The sequence below is a fragment of the Cotesia typhae genome, unplaced genomic scaffold, assembly GCF_013202065.1.
Source record: "Cotesia typhae breed Kobodo isofemale line unplaced genomic scaffold, CoteBio_Ctyphae contig_36, whole genome shotgun sequence".
Classification (NCBI taxonomy): domain Eukaryota; kingdom Metazoa; phylum Arthropoda; class Insecta; order Hymenoptera; family Braconidae; genus Cotesia; species Cotesia typhae.
In genome coordinates this window covers 538818-557018 of record NW_027423744.1, presented here as the reverse complement: position 1 = coordinate 557018, position 18201 = coordinate 538818, and the positions used below count along the sequence as shown (strand labels likewise).

Sequence of the window (18201 nt, the reverse complement as noted above, 5' to 3'; positions counted from 1 at the left end):
ACAGTTGTATAGAAATTGAACTAATTTATTTGACAGCTACTATCTTATCAAGATAATTTGAAATAATTAAGTTATTATTTTCAATATTAAAAGAACACTTGTTCAAGTAATCAAATCGACTAGAGTATTGATAATTATTAAATATTTATATACAACTTTTAATTATGTCAAAAAAAAAATTCTAATATTTAATTACAGTTTTTAGTTAATAAATAATTAGAAAAAAGAGAATGAACTAAAAAGAAATTAGTTACATACTATTTAAATTGGAATTTCTATATATGTATTATTATTCGATTCTTTTTTTAGGTGTATAGATTTTTATTGTGTATTAATAAAAAAAAGTAAAAAAAGAAAAGAAAGGAAATAAAATGAGAGCGAGGATTTGAAAAGAGTATTACGATGATAAATGTTTTTAATGAATCGATCGACATACATATGTATGTCAGATAAGTATAAAAAAAACACACACACACACACTTTCATATATATATATATATATATATATATATATATATATATATATATATATATATATATATATATATATATATATATATATATATATATATATATATATATATATATATATTCTTTGTTGAGAAAAATGTCAAACGATGAAGCTACATTTTTTATTATTTTTTTTTATTCTATTTAAACCCAAGTAATCTTTTATTCTCATCAAAAAACGATTTTTTATACATTTCTTCCTTAAAAATAAATACTTAAACTCACTATGGTATTTTTTAAATTTAAACAAACAAGAAATTGAAGTATTGGCTGTTAATAAAAAAATTAGCTTAGTCTATAGAGGGAAAGAACAAAATTACACTGCATATCTTTCCATATTATACTCAGTGTAATCTGTGGTGAAAAAAAATTTCAGATAAAATCAAATATAATTCAGATTATACTTAATTATTTTTGTATTATACTCAGTGTAATCTCCGATTTGACCAAGTAATTTTTCTGGTTATACCGCGTAAGATTACACTGGGTATAATCCGAAAAAATATCCCGTGTTATTTGAATTATATTCAGTAGAATCTTGGATTATATAATTTTTTTTAAAATTGTGATATTCAATTTTTTTCTTTTTTAATTTATAAATTTTTTTGAAAATTTGTAAAATTTGTAATTAATTTTTTTTTTAATTGTTCATTATTTTATGTATTTTTCAAAAATGCAATGCAATGCATGGATAGAAAATATTTAAGCACAAATTTTTTTTTAATTTGGGGTTGAAAAATTTTTGGTAAATATTTTCAAGTGGGGTCACCATTTTAATTTTTATATTTTTGAACGAAATTTCTATTTGATTTTATTAATATATTTAAAAAAAAATGCACAATTAAAAAAAAAATTGTTTACCACAATTTTTCCAAATTTTCAAAAAAAAATTTATAAATTAAAAAATAAAAAAGTTGAATATCACAATTTTTGAAAAAAATATATAATCCAAGATTCTATTGAGTATAATCCAGATTATAATCAATATAATCCAGATTATAATGAGTATAATCCAAGATTCTATTGAATATAATCCAGATTACAATGAGTATAATCCAGATTATAATGAGTACAATCCAGATATCACTCAATATAATCTGAATTATATTTGATATTATCTGAAATTTTTTCTCACCACAGATTACACTGAGTATAATATGGGATGATATCCAGGATCATCTTGTTCTTTCCGTCTATAAAATAAATTTCAATTTTCTGTCTTTTTAATCCCACTTTTTATTTAGAAAGTTCTGAAAATAAAAAAAATTATTATAGAATTATATTTATTTATTTATTTATTTATTTAAACGCCAATCGGATTTGTACATATTAGTAAAAATAAATTATTATTATTAAAATAACATATTGGTAAAAATAAATTTTTTGTAATACTAATATGTACAAAGCCGATTGGTGTTTAAATAAATAAAATATTGCCATAATAAAAAGCAAAAATACTCACTAATTTTCTTTTGAGTAGCAAGGCAAAAAGTACAAACTTGTGATCTTATGTTTTGCCCATCAAATTTATTAAATTCACTCAATTTTTTTTTATAATAACTATTGTTTCTCAAACAAGGTTGATCATGAGGATAATTAACAGCAGTTATCAAAATAGTGTCCAAATGAATGATATAACTGAATGCCAGTTTCAGTGTTTCTATTTTAGATAATTTTTTATCTACTGGTTCTGTCGGTATTAACATACGTAATGTATTAAATGCCATATTTACGCTATAAAAAATGATTAATTGTTAATTTTACATTTAATTTATTTATCACTTATTAATGTTACCTATAAGTACGATCTCTTTCCCGCGCATTTGCATTACTTCTCAGTTTCAGCGGTTCTTCCCAATTGTTATCTCCCGCCATTATTTAAAAATTAAAAAATTTTTAAATCACAATTTTATTTTCATCACAAAATTTTATTTTTTTATCTTAAATTAATTTTTAATTAAAAATAATAATTATGAAAAGTAATTTAAAAGAGATGTTTCTTCATCAAGAGTTAAAATATATGTGAGCGCATGTATATAATTCTCTGTTTATTTAATATCTTTCTCATTCTCGTTGTTTAACATTTTTTGTTAGTTTATTTTATACTGTGGTAAGTAAATTGTAACGCATAATATAAAGATGCACTGACAGTGGGTTTAGTACTCCGAATACAAATAAAAAATTAAACCACTTAACTTAATGTGACTTGCTAAAAAAACATTACATCTGTTAAACTTATTAAAACGTTTTATTTATTACACGAATATTTTAAATTAAATTTTTAAAATATAGACAGAATAATAACTAACTTATTTTTTGATTTATTAATTTTTTTGTTTTCATTTTATGTTTGTATTAAATTTTTTAAAATTGTTTTATCAACAACTTTTTTTTATTAAAAACTTTCAAGATTTTTTTTTTAATTTTTTGTCATACAGTTCAAATTTTTTAGTTTAATTTTTTTGGTAAAATAAAATATAATTAATTTTTGATTGTTAAATGATAATTAATTTTTTTTTGTTATAAAATTTTCAAAAAAATTTATAAATTTAAAAAGAAAAAAGTTGAATATTACAATTTTTGAAAAAATGATATAATCCAAGATTTTACTGAGTATAATTCAAGATTTTACCGAGTATAATCCAAGATTTTACTGAGTATAGTCCAAAAATCATTCAGTATAATCTGGATTATATTTGATATTATCTAAAATTTTTTTTCACCACAGATATCACTGAGTATAATCTGGGTTGACATCCAGTGTCATTTTGCTCTTTCCGTGATATTGACCGAGTTGTTACTTTTTAAAAAAGAAATCATATAAAATAACAGATGAGATTCAAAGTAACGAGACAATATTTGTTTTTGAATATTTATTTCATCTAAAGGCTTCATTTTGATTTATTTATACACTATTTAATGAATTGGCAAATTAAAGATTTATCAAATAAAATAAAGAAAATCTTAAATATGCCATTAAGTAATTTCCATAAAACATTTTTACAGTAACATAAAAATCCCACAGCAAATATCAATAATAATTCGCTTACATAATAAATTATTAATTATGTATAAGTTAATTACGATCATCAAAGATTAAGAGATTAAAATAAACAAAATATTTCAATTGAATACTATTTTTATCTTACGTTAATAGCTTTTTTCTTATTTCAATAATTATTATTTATTATTCAATTGCCATAAAAGTTAAAATTTTTCTACACTTAAAAATGACATAAAAAAAATACTATTATTTATACTAATTAATTTGTTTTAAAAAAGTTTTATTTCTCCATTATTTATCTATGAAATTCTATTTATTTTTTTTCTCTTACTTCCACGATCTTGTTTATTTTTTTTTTTTCATTCATTTCATTATTTTTTTTCTCCGTATTTACAATGGACAATATTACACAACGTTTTATTCACTAAAAAAAAATTTTTTTTTTTTAGCCAACGAAACGTTCAATATATATTTATTTATACATAAATATATATATATATAATATTTATAAGTAAAAAGTCAAATTTTTTCAATATTTTTTTTCTGTAAGAAAAATTAATGTAATTAAAATTCAATTTTTTTCCATCCTGGAATAATTATAACATTTTTTTTTTCTAACAAAAAAATGCAAAAAAAACACGTTAAAAAATAAATTGTTAATCTTAAATAATTACTTAAAAAAATTATTATAATCATTAATAATTATTATCTTAACTATTACTATTATTAATACAATAATTAATAAATTGAGTTAATTGAATAATAAAAAACAAATAATAATAATAATAATTGATACTAATATTCCAGGACGAATTATTTAAATAATTACTATCATTGATTGTTAATTATAATAATATAAATTATTTAAATTGTTGTTTATATAAATATATATTTTAACTAAAATAATTATTAATTATTTCATTGTCGTGATCCACGAGCAGCTTCTTCTAATGCACGAACTTTTAATTCACGTTCACGTTGTTGTCTATAATAAGAATCTCTGTTAATAGTTATAAAATGCTCAATAAATATATCTTATTATTTAAAATTAATTTTAGCTTAATAATGCTTATAAAAACCTTAAATATTCTTCATGTTGAGCAACTATTGATGCATGAGCTGGAAACCGTTCCCGTTCCATCATCAAGTGACGTTGAAATTGTTCATGTGCCGCCATGTCGGCATAAGGACGTGATAATAATTCCGCCGGGTGTAATCCAAGCGTTGGATCACGTTGCATCATCCCAGGTCGTGGATAATTAGCATTAGCCACCGCTATGGGATTATGAAAATAGAGCAAGAAAAAAAAATAAAAAATATAGTAAGTTTTTTTTTATGAAATTTGTAATACTTGTTAAAAAATAATTAATGAATAATCAAAGAAAATAAAAATTAGAAGACTAGTTAATTTATTATTTTTTTTTTTTTTTAATTATTATTAACTATAAATTTATATAAATAAGTAAGCAAATTTAATTAGTGCTAATATGATACTGCACAGAAAAAAAAGTTCACTTGAGCCAAGAAATATTTTTCTTTTTAATTACTTTTCTTCCCTAAAAATCTTGATCAAATATAAAAATTTATTGTATCAAGTATTTATGATAATTTGAATTAAGAAAAAATTACTTCCATCAACACAGAAAAAATGAAATTATACTGCATATCCTCCCATATTATACTCAGTGTAATCTCCGATTTGACTAAGTAATTTTTCTGATTATACCGCCCCAGATTAAACTGGATATAATCCGGAAAAAAAATCCTGTATAATTTGAATTATACTCAGTAAAATCTTGAATTATACTCAGTAAAATCTTGGATTATATAATTTATTCAAAAATTGTGATATTCAACTTTTCTTTTTTTTAATTTATAAATTTTTTTTTTAGAGTTTTTAAAATTTGTGAAAAATGTGGTAATCAATTTTTTTTTTAAATATATTAATTAAATCAAATAGAAATTTCGTTCATAAAAATTAAAATGGTGATTCCACTTGAAAATATTTACCAAAAATTTTTCAACCCCAAATTATTGGAAAAATTGTGCTTAAATGATCCTTAAATATTTTCAATCCATGCATTGCATTGCATTTTTGAAAAATACATAAAAAAATAAACAATTTGAAAAAAAAAATTAATTGTCACAAATTTTATAAATTTTCAAAAAAATTTATAAATTAAAAAAGATAAAAGTTGAATATCAAAATTTTTAAAAAAATTATTTAATCCAAGATTTTACTGAGTATAATATAGGAAGATATGCAGTGTCGGCCAACACAACTTCGGTCTTTCTTCAGGCACCCAAAAATTTTCTTGAACCAGGAATTTTGTTCTCCAATCAAGAAATTTTTCTTTCTGTGTGCAGTCATTCAATTTTAAATAACCATTCATAACCACAGCATAAATTTAATTACTTAAATAAATAAAAAAAATGTTTATAAATATTTATACTATGTTATAATTACAATTTTTATTAATTAAATAAAACTTACTCTCATTCATATCATTATTTCACTCATACCTTTTTTATTATTTAATATTTGTTAGAAAAGCCGACGAGCTAAAAATTAATTTCATTCTCTCTGATAAATAATTTATTTTACAGATAATTAAATCATAAAGATAATTAATTAAAATATTAAAAAAAAAAGAAAAAAATTAACAGTGAGAATGAAATTTTTTCAGCATGAGGAAAAAGATTTGCAAAAACCAAAAGATGATTGTTTATATAAAAATTTATCTGAAGACACGATTGATGATCAGTTTGGTTTTTTTTGTTATGGGGAGACATACCAGGCAGGGGGTATCCAGCGGCAGCGGCAGCCACTTCCTGTTGTTGCTGTGCTTGTTGCTGGGCCTGCTGTTGTCCTGGATGTAGGTGCAAGTGGGTATGCGCGTGAGTATGCGCGTGAGTGTGAGCATGATATTCGGGCGAGATGCCAGCCATCTGTAATCGGATCATCGGATCGGCAGCTAGAGCCAGTCGCTCGTCAAGCTGGCCATGATGATGTGCAACAGGATGGCCGGCTCCTGCGCCCGCTGGCCCCCCGCCGGCTCCAGTGGGAATCCCTAAACCCGCACAATCAACGGACCCAATGTCAACACACTTTGCTTTCATTTAATATTTTACATTACCAAAAATCTAAAGTCCCGTTTTAATTATAATAATAATAATAATAATAATAATAATAATAATAATAATAATAATAATAATAACAAAAGAAAGTCTTAAGGGGGTATTCTCGGTTTTTTTTTTTTTTTTAAATTAAATTTTATATAAGGTAAAAAAAAATTTTATGTATTTTTCAAAAAATGCAATCCAATGCATAGATAAAAAATATTTAAGCACAATTTTTCCGATAATTTGGAGTTGAAAAATTTTTGGTAAATATTTTCAAGTAGAATCACCATTTTAATTTTTATTTTTTTGAACGAAATTTCTATTTGATTTTATTGATATATTAAAAAAAAAAATTACCACAATTTTCACAAATCAAACAAATTTAAAAAAAAATTTATAAATTAAAAAAGAAAAAAGTTGAATATCACCATTTTTAAAAAAATTATATAATCCAAGATTCTACTGAGTATAATCCAAGATTTTACTGAGTATAATCCAAGATTTTACTGAGTATGATCCAAATTATACGTGATATTTTTCAAGATTATACCCAGTTTAATCTTACGCGGTATAACCAGGAAAATTACTTAGTTAAATCGAAGATTACACTGAGTATAATACAAAAAAATATCCTGTATAGTTTGAATTATACTCAGTAGAATCTTGGATTATATAATTTTTTCAAAAGTTGTGATATTCAACTTTTTTCTTTTTTAATTTATAAATTTTTTTGAAAATTTGTAAAATTTGTGAGAATTAATTTTTTTTTGTAAATTGTTCATTTTTTTACGTATTTTTAAAAAATGCAATGCAATGCATGGATGTAAAATATTTAAGGATCATTTAAGCACAATTTTTCCGATAATTTGGGGTTGAAAAATTTTAGTAAATATTTTCAAGTGGAATCACCATTTTAATTTTTGTTTTTTTAAACGAAATTTCTATTCGATTTAATTGATATATTTAAAAAAAAAATGCACAATCTGGCGCTGGTACTACCTTAAAAAATTCCGAACGACAGAAAAACAGGGAAAAAACAAAACATGTTTTTCAAACCGCCTTCATTTTGTGGGAAAAAAAAATTTTTTTTAAACGTCTCATAATGCGATAATTAAATTCTTCCTCTTCAAGGATTATTAATTGTTTTCCATTTCTAGTCACTGGAAAAATTGATATCCTGAAAAGCAAGATGTGCGATTTTTTCACCAGTCCCCACTTTGCCGGTTTACAGTTTTTTTAATTTTATCAATGATTTTTACTCTTTAAATATCAATAAAAAAAATGGATAGTAAAAATAATTTTTTTTTTTTTTTTATCGCGACCAAAAAAACACCTAAAATTTGGATTTCTAGACGAGAATCCCCTCTTAAAAATTTAGTGAAAAAAGATGAAACCAAAATTGATATCATGGGCTTTAGAATTTTGTAACATTTTAATGAGTGTACATTCATACCGCCTACTACCCATTTATAACAAGATTCATTCAGTCGATTGGTCATTCATCAAAGCTTACATCGACATAAACGACAATGATGTATTAAAAAAAAAAAAAAGTCATCGCTATAATTACCTAATCTTTCCATCCGTTCACGGTCTAATTGACTTGGACCAGGAGGTGCACCATAAAAACCAAGATGCTGAAGACTCTGAGGTGGCCCAGAAGGTCCAGGTCCAAGACCTCCGTATCTTCTGTGTAACTCCAGCCAATGAGGATCAACACCTCCTGGCATAGGCCTGGGCGTTCCTTTCATCAATTCCTCTTTCAATCTATCATTAAGATCCCGTTCTCTGAGCTCTCTCAATTCTCTTTCCCGTTTTTCTCGTTCCATGTGTTCAAGCTCAAGTCTCTCCCTAGCACCAGGTGCGTACATATAGTGCATCAAAGACTCGGGAGGTACAGGATGTCTAGCGGGGGAGTACCCAGCGTGTGGGCGGGCATATTCCGACAATTGTCTCAACGCCGGAGTGTCTGTGTAGGCAGTAGGACGGGTCGTTGCATACCTGTCGTAGGGTGAAACGACAGGTTCCATTGGTCCTCGACTCGGAGGCTTACAAACTTCTGGCTGTTTTTCCGGCGTAGACATTTTACGAGCTTGCTGAGCGGCACGATCCCGTTCCTCGCGTTCGCGTTCAGCCTGCTTGCGCGAGCGCTCCTCTCGCTTGCGAGCTAATTTTGACTCAGGCACTGGTTTGAAGGTAAGATCAGTACGTGTGCAGCTGTTACTTTCACCGCGATTCCAGTGACGCAAGAATATCGCGGATTGTGACCGATGACACTCGGAATCTTCGATGCGTGCCTCAGGTGAAGGTCCCCGGGGACTTGGCGGCTCTTCTGGCTCTGGTTCCATCATCTCCTCGACTTTAGGCTCGATAATTGGCGGCTGTTGTATATTTTGCGGCACGGAAGACGGAGGTCCACGATGATGGTGGTGCATGGTGCTCGAAGGCGTTAAACAACCCTGCTGCTGTACCATCTGGGGTGGTGGCTGCTGCTGCTGCTGCTGCTTACGCTGACTATTGTGCTGTGAACTGCTGTGCGACGAAGACGAGTGACTGTGCGACGAGTGGGATGAAATACTCAGTAGTTTGTCGTGATGCAACGTTGCAGCTTGATGATGACTCGACGAGGAGTGATGATGAGTTGCAATTAAATTCTCACCTTCTTCTCTTGTTGTCACACTGGAGCTCGAGCTCGAGTGATGGGCTGTCATCATCGTCGTGCTTTCCTGGCTACGCTGAGGCGACGGCGGTGGAATGGCGTGAGGAACTGGCGGTCCGTATGGATAAGGTGGGAATGACGGGTACCCACTGACTGGAGGATAACCAGGATAAGCGTGTGCATGATACGGATGCATTGCCGCAAAAAGTGAATGATGCATCAGTGGATGGTGGGGATGGAATGGATGGGCCATGTGAGGACTCGGTTGCTGACTTGGATGCATTACCGGCTGAGGAATTGACGTGGGAGGAGGTAGTGGAGTTGGTGATGCTGCTATTGACTGTTGTATTGGTACAGGCGGCTGCTGTTGCTGTTGCTGGGCCAAAGGTGGCTGACTCGAGTGCTTACTTGGTGTCGGTGGTTTACTGGCATCTGGATCTTTTTTAATATTGTCCAAGCTAGGGCCTGGAAAACCACCTTGAAATCCGGGAACTTTAACCTCTTTTAAACTCTGAAGTGGATCAGGTTCTGGATGAATGATTTCTTGTTTTATTTTCAAGTTCTGCGGTTCCATAGGCGGTGTAGTGGCAAGACTGTATATAGCTGGCGGTTTTTCATTAATCATTGGCGGCGGAGGCTGGATTGGCTGGAAAAGATTAACCGGTTCTGGTGGCGGACGATCCTGATGGTCTTGTTGTTGATGATGGTGAGGATGATGATGGTGATGATCATTATTTTCCATTCTTTCGGGTATTCTGTCAGCTATACGATCGAATAATTTTCGCTCTGGTATTCTTTCGTCGTTGAGTCGCTCGTTAATTCGATTATCAGTAGGCATTACTGTAAGACCCAGTGGTTGCGGTGAAAGTGGCATTTGCGACATTTGAGATAAATTCTGTGGTATATTTAAATTCAACGGCGGAACAGGTATACTTGGAGCTAAAGGCTGTGGTTCACCATGATTCGTTATTGCCGGTTGAATCATATCACGCGATGCCACTAAGCTTTGAGCTATTGGTTGTGGAATATTTTGTGCTATCGATATATTTTGCGATAGATTTTGTGGCACCGTTTGAGCGGCTTGTATACTACCTGAGTATTGCATATTAAGAGGAAGACCCTGAGGAGGTTGAGGTGGTAATTGACTGGGTGGTGGTGGTGGCAGAACTGTAGGTATACTTTGAGAAATAATTAATGGATTACTCATTGGTTGTGATAAATTTCTTGGTATATTTTGACTTAAGTCATTTATCATTGGTTGCTGTTGTTGTGGTAGCTGCTGCTGTTGTTGTTGTTGGGGTGGTAGCTGTTGCTGCTGTTGTTGTTGTTGTTGCTGCTGATGCTGCTGTTGCGGTTGCGGCTGTTGTTGTTGCTGCTGCTGCTGATGCGGCTGTTGTTGTTGTTGTTGTTGTTGTTGTTGCGGTTGTTGCTGTTGTTGCTGTGGTTGTTGTTGCTGCTGCTGCTGTTGTTGTTGTTGTTGTTGTTGTTGTTGATTGATATTTAAATTTTGAGGCTGTAAATCAGGTTCCGTTTTTATTTCCTCATTTACTGGAGACATTTCAGGTTCTGTTGGAAGTGGTTCCAATTTTAATGGAACTGGTTGTTGGTGCGGTGGTTGTTGTTGTTGTTGTTGTTGTGGTGGTGGTGGTGGTTGTTGTTGTTGTTGTTGTTGTTGTTGTTGTGGTGGTGGTGGTGGTGGTGGTGGTTGTTGTTGTTGTTGTTGTTGGTGCGGTGGTTGTTGTTGTTGTTGGATTTGTTGCTGTTGTTGTGGCTGCTGTGGTGGGGGTAGTGGCTGTTGCAATGGTAGCTGCTGTTGTTGAGGCGGTTGTTGTTGTTGTTGTTGTGGTGGTTGCTGCTGTTGTTGTTGTTGTTGTTGTGGTTGCTGCTGTTGTTGATGTTGATGTTGTTGTTGTTGTTGTTGTTGTTGTTGTTGTTGTTGTTGTTGTTGTTGTTGTTGCTGCTGCAGCTGTTGTTGCTGCTGTTGTTGTTGTTGTTGCATTTGCTGCTGCTGTTGTTGTTGTTGTAGTGCTTGCTGTTGTTGCTGATTAACCAAATCTTCAGGTTCTGTTTTAATCTCAAGCGGTGATTCTTCAACAACTGGTTTTTTCTCTAGCACATGAATAACAGGAACATTGATAGGTAGGGTTGCAACAACAGGTGGAGGAATAGGAGTAGATGCTGGGGTAGGTTCTGAGGGTTCTTCAGGTGTTGTTTCAGGTGAAATGGGTTCTTCATTAAACACCGGTACATTTGAGGAAGGTTGATTCTCATTAGAATCAACTTCGTTTTCGCGCTCTGGTTCATCCATCAGCGAGTTTGAATCGGTCGTTAGTGATTCTGATGGGCTTTCAGCACGTTTACGTTTCTGTTGATCTTTATCTTCGTCGTTATCGTCAATCTGTGGCCTCTTTTGAGTTTTCTTAGGTGTCTCAGATTTGTTGGACTTCTTTTTCTTGTCTGGCGTTTGTTGTTGATTTTGTTGTTGCTGCTGTTTCTCTTGATCGGGAGTATCAGTACCCCCAGTTCTACGTGGCCGTGCTGGACGTGGAGTTTCTTTAGCTTTATTACGTGTCCGCATTCTACCGGGACTGTCCGGTGACTCCGCGGGAACGGGTCGAAATAGATAAGGCGGCGGTGGAGGTAGTTCTCCTGTTTTTTTCAAGTACGATCGACATTCCAGACAAAGTAATAATCTATCTTTACCAGCAATCTGATAATCTTTAGATGTTGTTGAAAAACAATGCTGACAAGAACGTTCAAATGCTGAACCGTTGGTATTTGTATCACGTGAATCACTGTCTTCTTCGGAATTATCGTCCTCTGTCACAGAACTAACTTCACCGCCCGGATTGTTATTGTTATTATTGTTATTGTTATTATTAGTACTTGTACTATTATTATTGTTACTACTTGCCGAAGCACCGACAGACGGTGTCTCTGGCTCGGTAGTTGCTTCCTTAGCACTCGTCGTGTTTGCTGGTGTATTATTTTCTTTAATTTGAACAGTGGGTGTCTCCTCTTTGGGAGTACCCGCACGTGAATTACGTGTATTTCGTATACGTCGTAATGAACCTTGACGTCGACGTCTATGGGGACGATTATTGTTTGCACCTGGTGTCTTTTTCCATAAATAATAATATTCAACCAATTCTGGTGTATCTTTATGGGGTAATAAATCTTTACGTATACGTGAAAAATTTTTTCCAAATTGACGGAGACCTTTAACAAATCGTTTCTATAAACATAAAATAATAAATATTTATTATTATAAATAATATAAATAATATTAATTATTTATACTAGGAAACGCTTGACTTTAAGATAATTATTATTTTTTAAACACTTTATTTATTTTAATTTAATCTAATGTTTCAATAATTGAAAAACTTATCTTATTTTCGAGAATTTTATTTTATGAGCTATTCTATTATCAATGAATTTTAATGTTCATGAGCTTTGAATAGAAACTAAATAGAATTTATTTAAGATAAAAGAAAAATAATTTTTTAAAATAAATAAATATACCTTAAATATAATATTTGAAATGGTTAACTTTAACCAGACTTAGTAAATTCAACTGATTGTTAGTTTTATTTATTAACTACATTAAATTGTTTTGAAATTAATATTTTATCGATTACAAAAGTAATTAGATTGTGATATAGCATTTTCGGTGAGTACGTGGTTTAATAGATAGTTTAAACAGGTGGAAACAATCAATTTATTGACTCAGATATTGTAGATAAGTAAATAAAAAAATATAGTAATATTTTATCGTAAGAAATATTTAAAAATTTTAGAAAGTTGGAATTTGGATTTAGAATTTAAGGGGGTTTTTTGGTCTAGAAGCACGGAATTTTAACTAATTTTTTAAATTCTCGATTTTTGAAAATTTTGAATTTTGAATTTTAGCGGGAAAATAAAAAAACATTTTTTTTCTTTTTAAAATTTTTTAAAAATAGTAAAAATTGAAATTTTGGGATGAGAGTTGGAATCGTGGGTATAGTCACGTGCCAATTTTTTGAAACCACCTTCCACTTCACCATCTGCTAATTTTTAAAATTTTCAACCTTTTTAATTTTTTTCTGTATTTTTATAATGTTAACAAATAATTTATAAAAAAATGCATGGTAAAAATATTGATTGCCTTTTTTTTTTTACGACAATTAAAAAATTACCTAAAATTTAATGCTACTAGACCGAAATTCCCCTTTAATATTAAAAAATAAATAATAAAAAGGAAGAACTTACAGTTTCTTCCTCGGACCATTTTTTATCGATGCCTTTGGGCACTGGACATTTGACAAGAGCTTGAAGTGCTCGTCCTGGATCATATCCAGAGTCGTGGAGTATATCAAGTGCGTTGATAGTCGTGTCGTCTCGGGATGCTGCGACGCAACCATCATCTGGTGAACCTCCATCACACATACCAGCAAACGCGGCCATTGAACGTGCTGCTCTTAAATACATGAGCAGGTCGCCGTCCAGTGACATCGCTGGGATCCATCTTAATTCTTCTCTTTGTTTAGTGAACTCTGGATCTGGTGGAAGGTCTGCTGATGGCACACCAGGCCGGTAATCAGGCAAACGGGCCTGACAAGAAACCAATTCCTGTATCAACGTTTCAAGGCAGCATCGTTAGCTATCGATGCCTAAAGATCTATTATTATCTATTGCTTTTTTTTTTTTTTTAATTAAAATTATTTACTGTCAATAACCATCACTATTTTTAAAGCAAGATAAAACCGGATTCAGCCCAAGATATTTTTTAATAAAAAACAATTTTTGTTGCTGAATAAATTTTAGCTGATAAATTTAATATATATGTTATGTTATTGAGATTTGTAATTACACACTAGGAAGAATCAGCATTTATTTGAGCGTGATATTTGATAGCTTCAGATTATTTTATATTAGTGATGCAGAAAAAAAATCTTGGAAATTTTTTTTCAATAGAGGAATTAAAGTTTTTTTTATAAAATTATCATAAAGTTTTTTTTTTATGAAAATTAAAAAATTTACAATTCAAAAAAAAAAATTTATAATGGTTTAAAAAAAATTTTACATATTATTTTTACGAGCTCATATACTTTTTCATTAAATTTTTTTTATAATTAACTTTTAAAGTTTTTATAATTGGAAGCTTGAATTAACTTTAATTTAATTTAAAATAAGATCACAGTTCAATGAAGAAATTAAGCTGGTTAGCAAAACAATTAGCAGTTAATTGAAGACTTTTATCAGAAATTTCTTTAAATCCACTTGAAAATTCAAGTACACATTTTTTTCTATTTCGAATTTAAAAGTTCCAATAAAGTTAAGCTGTAAATTAAAAGTTTTCTCTAAAATTAAAAAGTTAGATAAAATATTTAATATAAACGTTTCAAATACTCAAAAACAGTTAGATTATTTAAAACATACGGTCATTAAATTTTAAGTAAAATAAACATTTAAATTTAAAAATTTTTGTGGCATAATTGAAAGTTTAAAAAAAATAAGTATAAAGATAAAGTTTTAAAGAAACAAATAAAATGAATCCCCTTAAATAATATCTTTTGAAACATCTGGCTTGCTCGGAGCAATCGACGGCGGACGTAAGATTTGTTTATCAGACGGTTCAAATAATAATTCACCGTGACTAAAAAAACCACTAAATAAAATAAATAAATAATATGTATTATTAATAAATATAAAAGAACCTTTGTTCAAATATGAGCGCACCTTCGCCACAACGATGATCGATCCCAACAAGCCTCGATCAAACGAATTATTTATAAAATTTATAACAAGAGAAATATAAATTTACTTTTATAAAATTTAAAAAAAGAAAGTTTTTAGAAAGAAATTTTTTTTAAATTACAATATCAAAAAATAATTAGTTTTTAAAAATAAAAATAGTAATTATTATAAATTGTAATAATAATAATAATTATTATTATAAATTATAATAATAATATAATAATAGTAGCAGCAGGAATGAAGAAAAAAAAAAAAAAAAAAAATTAATAAATGAGGATGTTGGAATGAATTTAGCAAACCTGGTGCGATGGACCGACCCGAATCTCGCCCTGGGTGCCAGCGGACATCTCCCCCTCCTCCGAAGCTCCACCGTCTTTCTCCAGTGTTATCGACTGGGTTTCGATCTCTTCCGGTTTTTTTCTCGCCCCTTCTCTCGCTCTCTTTAAATCGCCCTCTCTCTCACTCTCTTATTCGCTCTTATCCCTCTCTTTTCCCGAATATTCCTGAGCCACCGATAACAAAAAAAAATTTAAAAAAAAAAAAAAATTCTCGTTAATTATAACAATGTCAATTTTAACATATAACTTATTTTTAATTATCATTATTATTAATAAGATTATTATTATTATTATTATTATTATTATTATTATTATTATTATTATTATAAATTACTTAATACAATTAAATTAGATAACAAATAAATTATACGATTGATGCACATACATTCGACTTGTTGCATGCGGGTCTATGTAATATAACAATAACAATAATTCTTTAAATAAGTTCTATATTTATAAATAATAATCAAGCTTTTTGTTACTCTATAATTTAAAAAAAAATTTTATTACAATCATTTTTTTATATTCTTCATAATTATTTCTTGGCAAAGGTTTCAATATTTTTTTTTTTTTATATTTATAATTTTTTTTTTTTTATCTTTTTATAAAAACCCTTTTACTAAAAAAATTTTTTTTAAGTGGTTCATTAGTCACGGTGAAGTACGCAGGCAATTTTTTTTTATTTTTTAGTAAATATCTAGTAAATAAAAAAAAAAATCGTACAGTTCTAATTCAATAAAATAATAAAATTATTAATTCTAGTTGTAAATAGAGCAATAAAGCAAATTCTTACATATATATGTATCGTATGTGTGTGTGGATATATGTATATATATATATATATGCAGGTAGAGGCAAAAATATATGATGTCAAAGCTGTATACAAAATATATTTAAGAAAAAAAAAATCGATAAAAAAATCTAAAGCAATTAGCGGAAAAAAATAAAAGCAATAAAAAAAATAACAATAATAATGCTTACCTATAAATTTATACATTTATATATCTACATCCATCCACACATATATATATTTAGGTATATTAACGATAATCTCGCATTGTTACTCCGTCTCCCTTTTTTTGTTTCATTCACAAAAATAATATACACTTATGCATCCACTTGTAATAAAATAAAAATACTGAAAAAAAAATAATCACTTTTATAACTTTAATAATAAATATATAAATAGATGATGTGTGAATAATTGTTTATACTAGTTAAATGAATAATTTGTTGGTAGTTTCACCCCGGACGTAAAAATAAATTCAACAACAGCCATAACACCCAAACGTCGCCATCTTGTACTGCCGTTTTGTTTCATTTTTCTTTTGTGGGGGTGCGCTCCTGTTCCAAATCATTCCTTATATTATTATTATTGTTATTATTATTATATTTTTAAATAATAATAATAATAGTATTATTCAGTCCCACTGTTTCCATTTTAACGTGACGAGTGTTAACGCTTGTGCTACACTAGTACAGTGTTGGCAGTTGCTTTTGTTCAGTGTGTGTTTGTGTGTATGTGACTCACCTCACTATTCAAAATATTGTATCTACGTGCACGTACACTAATATTAGACGAGCAAATCGCCGTCTGGCGGTTTACGACAACTTAAATAATTATTCAATCCAATCTGGGTATAGTTTCAGTTAATATATAGTTAATTATTCATTATCCGATACAAGATACCAGAGACATCAAGTGATTAAAGTCTTGTCAAGTCATTGCATTATCAAACATTAAAAATTCGTCTGCTGTTTTAACCGACAGATACTGTCAGATATAGATACTGGATTTATATTTATTTATCTTCTTTTTTTATTTACTACAATATTTATTATAAACATAAGGTAATAAATTTATTTCTATTATTAATCATAACTTATTTATTATGTTGTTAATTTTTATTATTTTATTATTTTTTTTTTTTTTAGGTTCCGACTAGTGATCTTTGAACCCGCTATTGAAACAAGTGTTTAAAAAAAAGAGGTACGACATTTGTTAAAAAAAACATATTGTTAATTTTTTTTTTTTTTTATTTAGTTATGCAAAATTGGTTTATTTGTGAGTTGGGGTAAGTGTGGGTGTTACTGCAGTTTTTTTATGAAAATCAAGTTAGCCGACATTTCAAAATTTTTAGAAATTTTTTATTGAAAAAATTTTACTTAAATATAATCAAAAAAAAATTTCACATGTAAAAAACTTGAAAAAATATGTGCAATTTTTACAAATGCCTTTTTAATTGAAATTTAATTTAAAAAAATCAAAAATTTTTAGACGTCTGCTTACTTCTGTGTCATTAAAAATACTGATACTGAAGTTAACGATCAGCTGTCAATTTTAAAAATTTTTTTAACAAATTAATTACAATAAAAAAATGCTTCTAAAAATTTTCACTTGTCATTTTTATTAATTTTCACATGTGAAACTTTTTAATTAAATTTTTTTTTTAATAATTTAATTGCTATAAAATTCTAAAAAAATTTTTAATATCTTTCAACTTCAGTATTATATTATTGATGGTATCAAAACGACCGAAATGCCATCATAAATTTTTAAATATTATGATATTGAAGTTAGCAGACAGCTGTCAATTTTTTAAAAATTTTTATAACAATCAATTACATTAAAAAAATGCTTTAAAAAATTTCCATTAACAATTGTTTTTAATTTCCCCACGTGGAATTTTTTTTATTATAATTAATTTAGCAGACGATATTAAAGTTAGCTGTCGCTTGACTATTTTTTAATTTCATTTAACAAAAAAATTTGTTCCGAAAAATTATTTTAAAAAAATTGCATTTTTAATTTATTAAAATTTGTAAGT

General features: G+C 28.8%; 2 protein-coding genes across 9 annotated transcripts; both read right to left on the bottom strand.

Moving 5' to 3' along the window:
- Positions 1–1465: 1465 nt before the first annotated feature.
- On the bottom strand, positions 1466–2797 carry LOC141526856 (transcription factor 15). Its single transcript, XM_074241998.1, has 3 exons — positions 2306–2797; positions 1973–2244; positions 1466–1760 (listed from the first exon to the last, which is right to left on the bottom strand). Exons 1-3 carry the CDS (start codon positions 2383–2385, stop codon positions 1747–1749), a joined length of 366 nt encoding a protein of 121 aa, XP_074098099.1. The 5' UTR covers positions 2386–2797; the 3' UTR covers positions 1466–1746.
- Positions 2798–4282: 1485 nt separating this feature from the next.
- LOC141526824 (uncharacterized) lies at positions 4283–16722 on the bottom strand. Of its 8 annotated transcripts, none has more exons than XM_074241932.1 (8): positions 16588–16722; positions 16355–16511; positions 15335–15538; positions 13548–13907; positions 8208–12531; positions 6310–6585; positions 4594–4789; positions 4283–4514 (listed from the first exon to the last, which is right to left on the bottom strand). In XM_074241932.1, exons 3-8 carry the CDS (start codon positions 15380–15382, stop codon positions 4433–4435), a joined length of 5286 nt encoding a protein of 1761 aa, XP_074098033.1. In that variant the 5' UTR covers positions 15383–15538; positions 16355–16511; positions 16588–16722; the 3' UTR covers positions 4283–4432. The 8 variants fall into 8 exon arrangements, with proteins under 8 accessions (XP_074098033.1, XP_074098036.1, XP_074098037.1 ...); XM_074241935.1 differs by having other exon boundaries at positions 13548–13889; XM_074241934.1 differs by having other exon boundaries at positions 4284–4499; positions 16588–16721.
- Positions 16723–18201: the final 1479 nt, after the last annotated feature.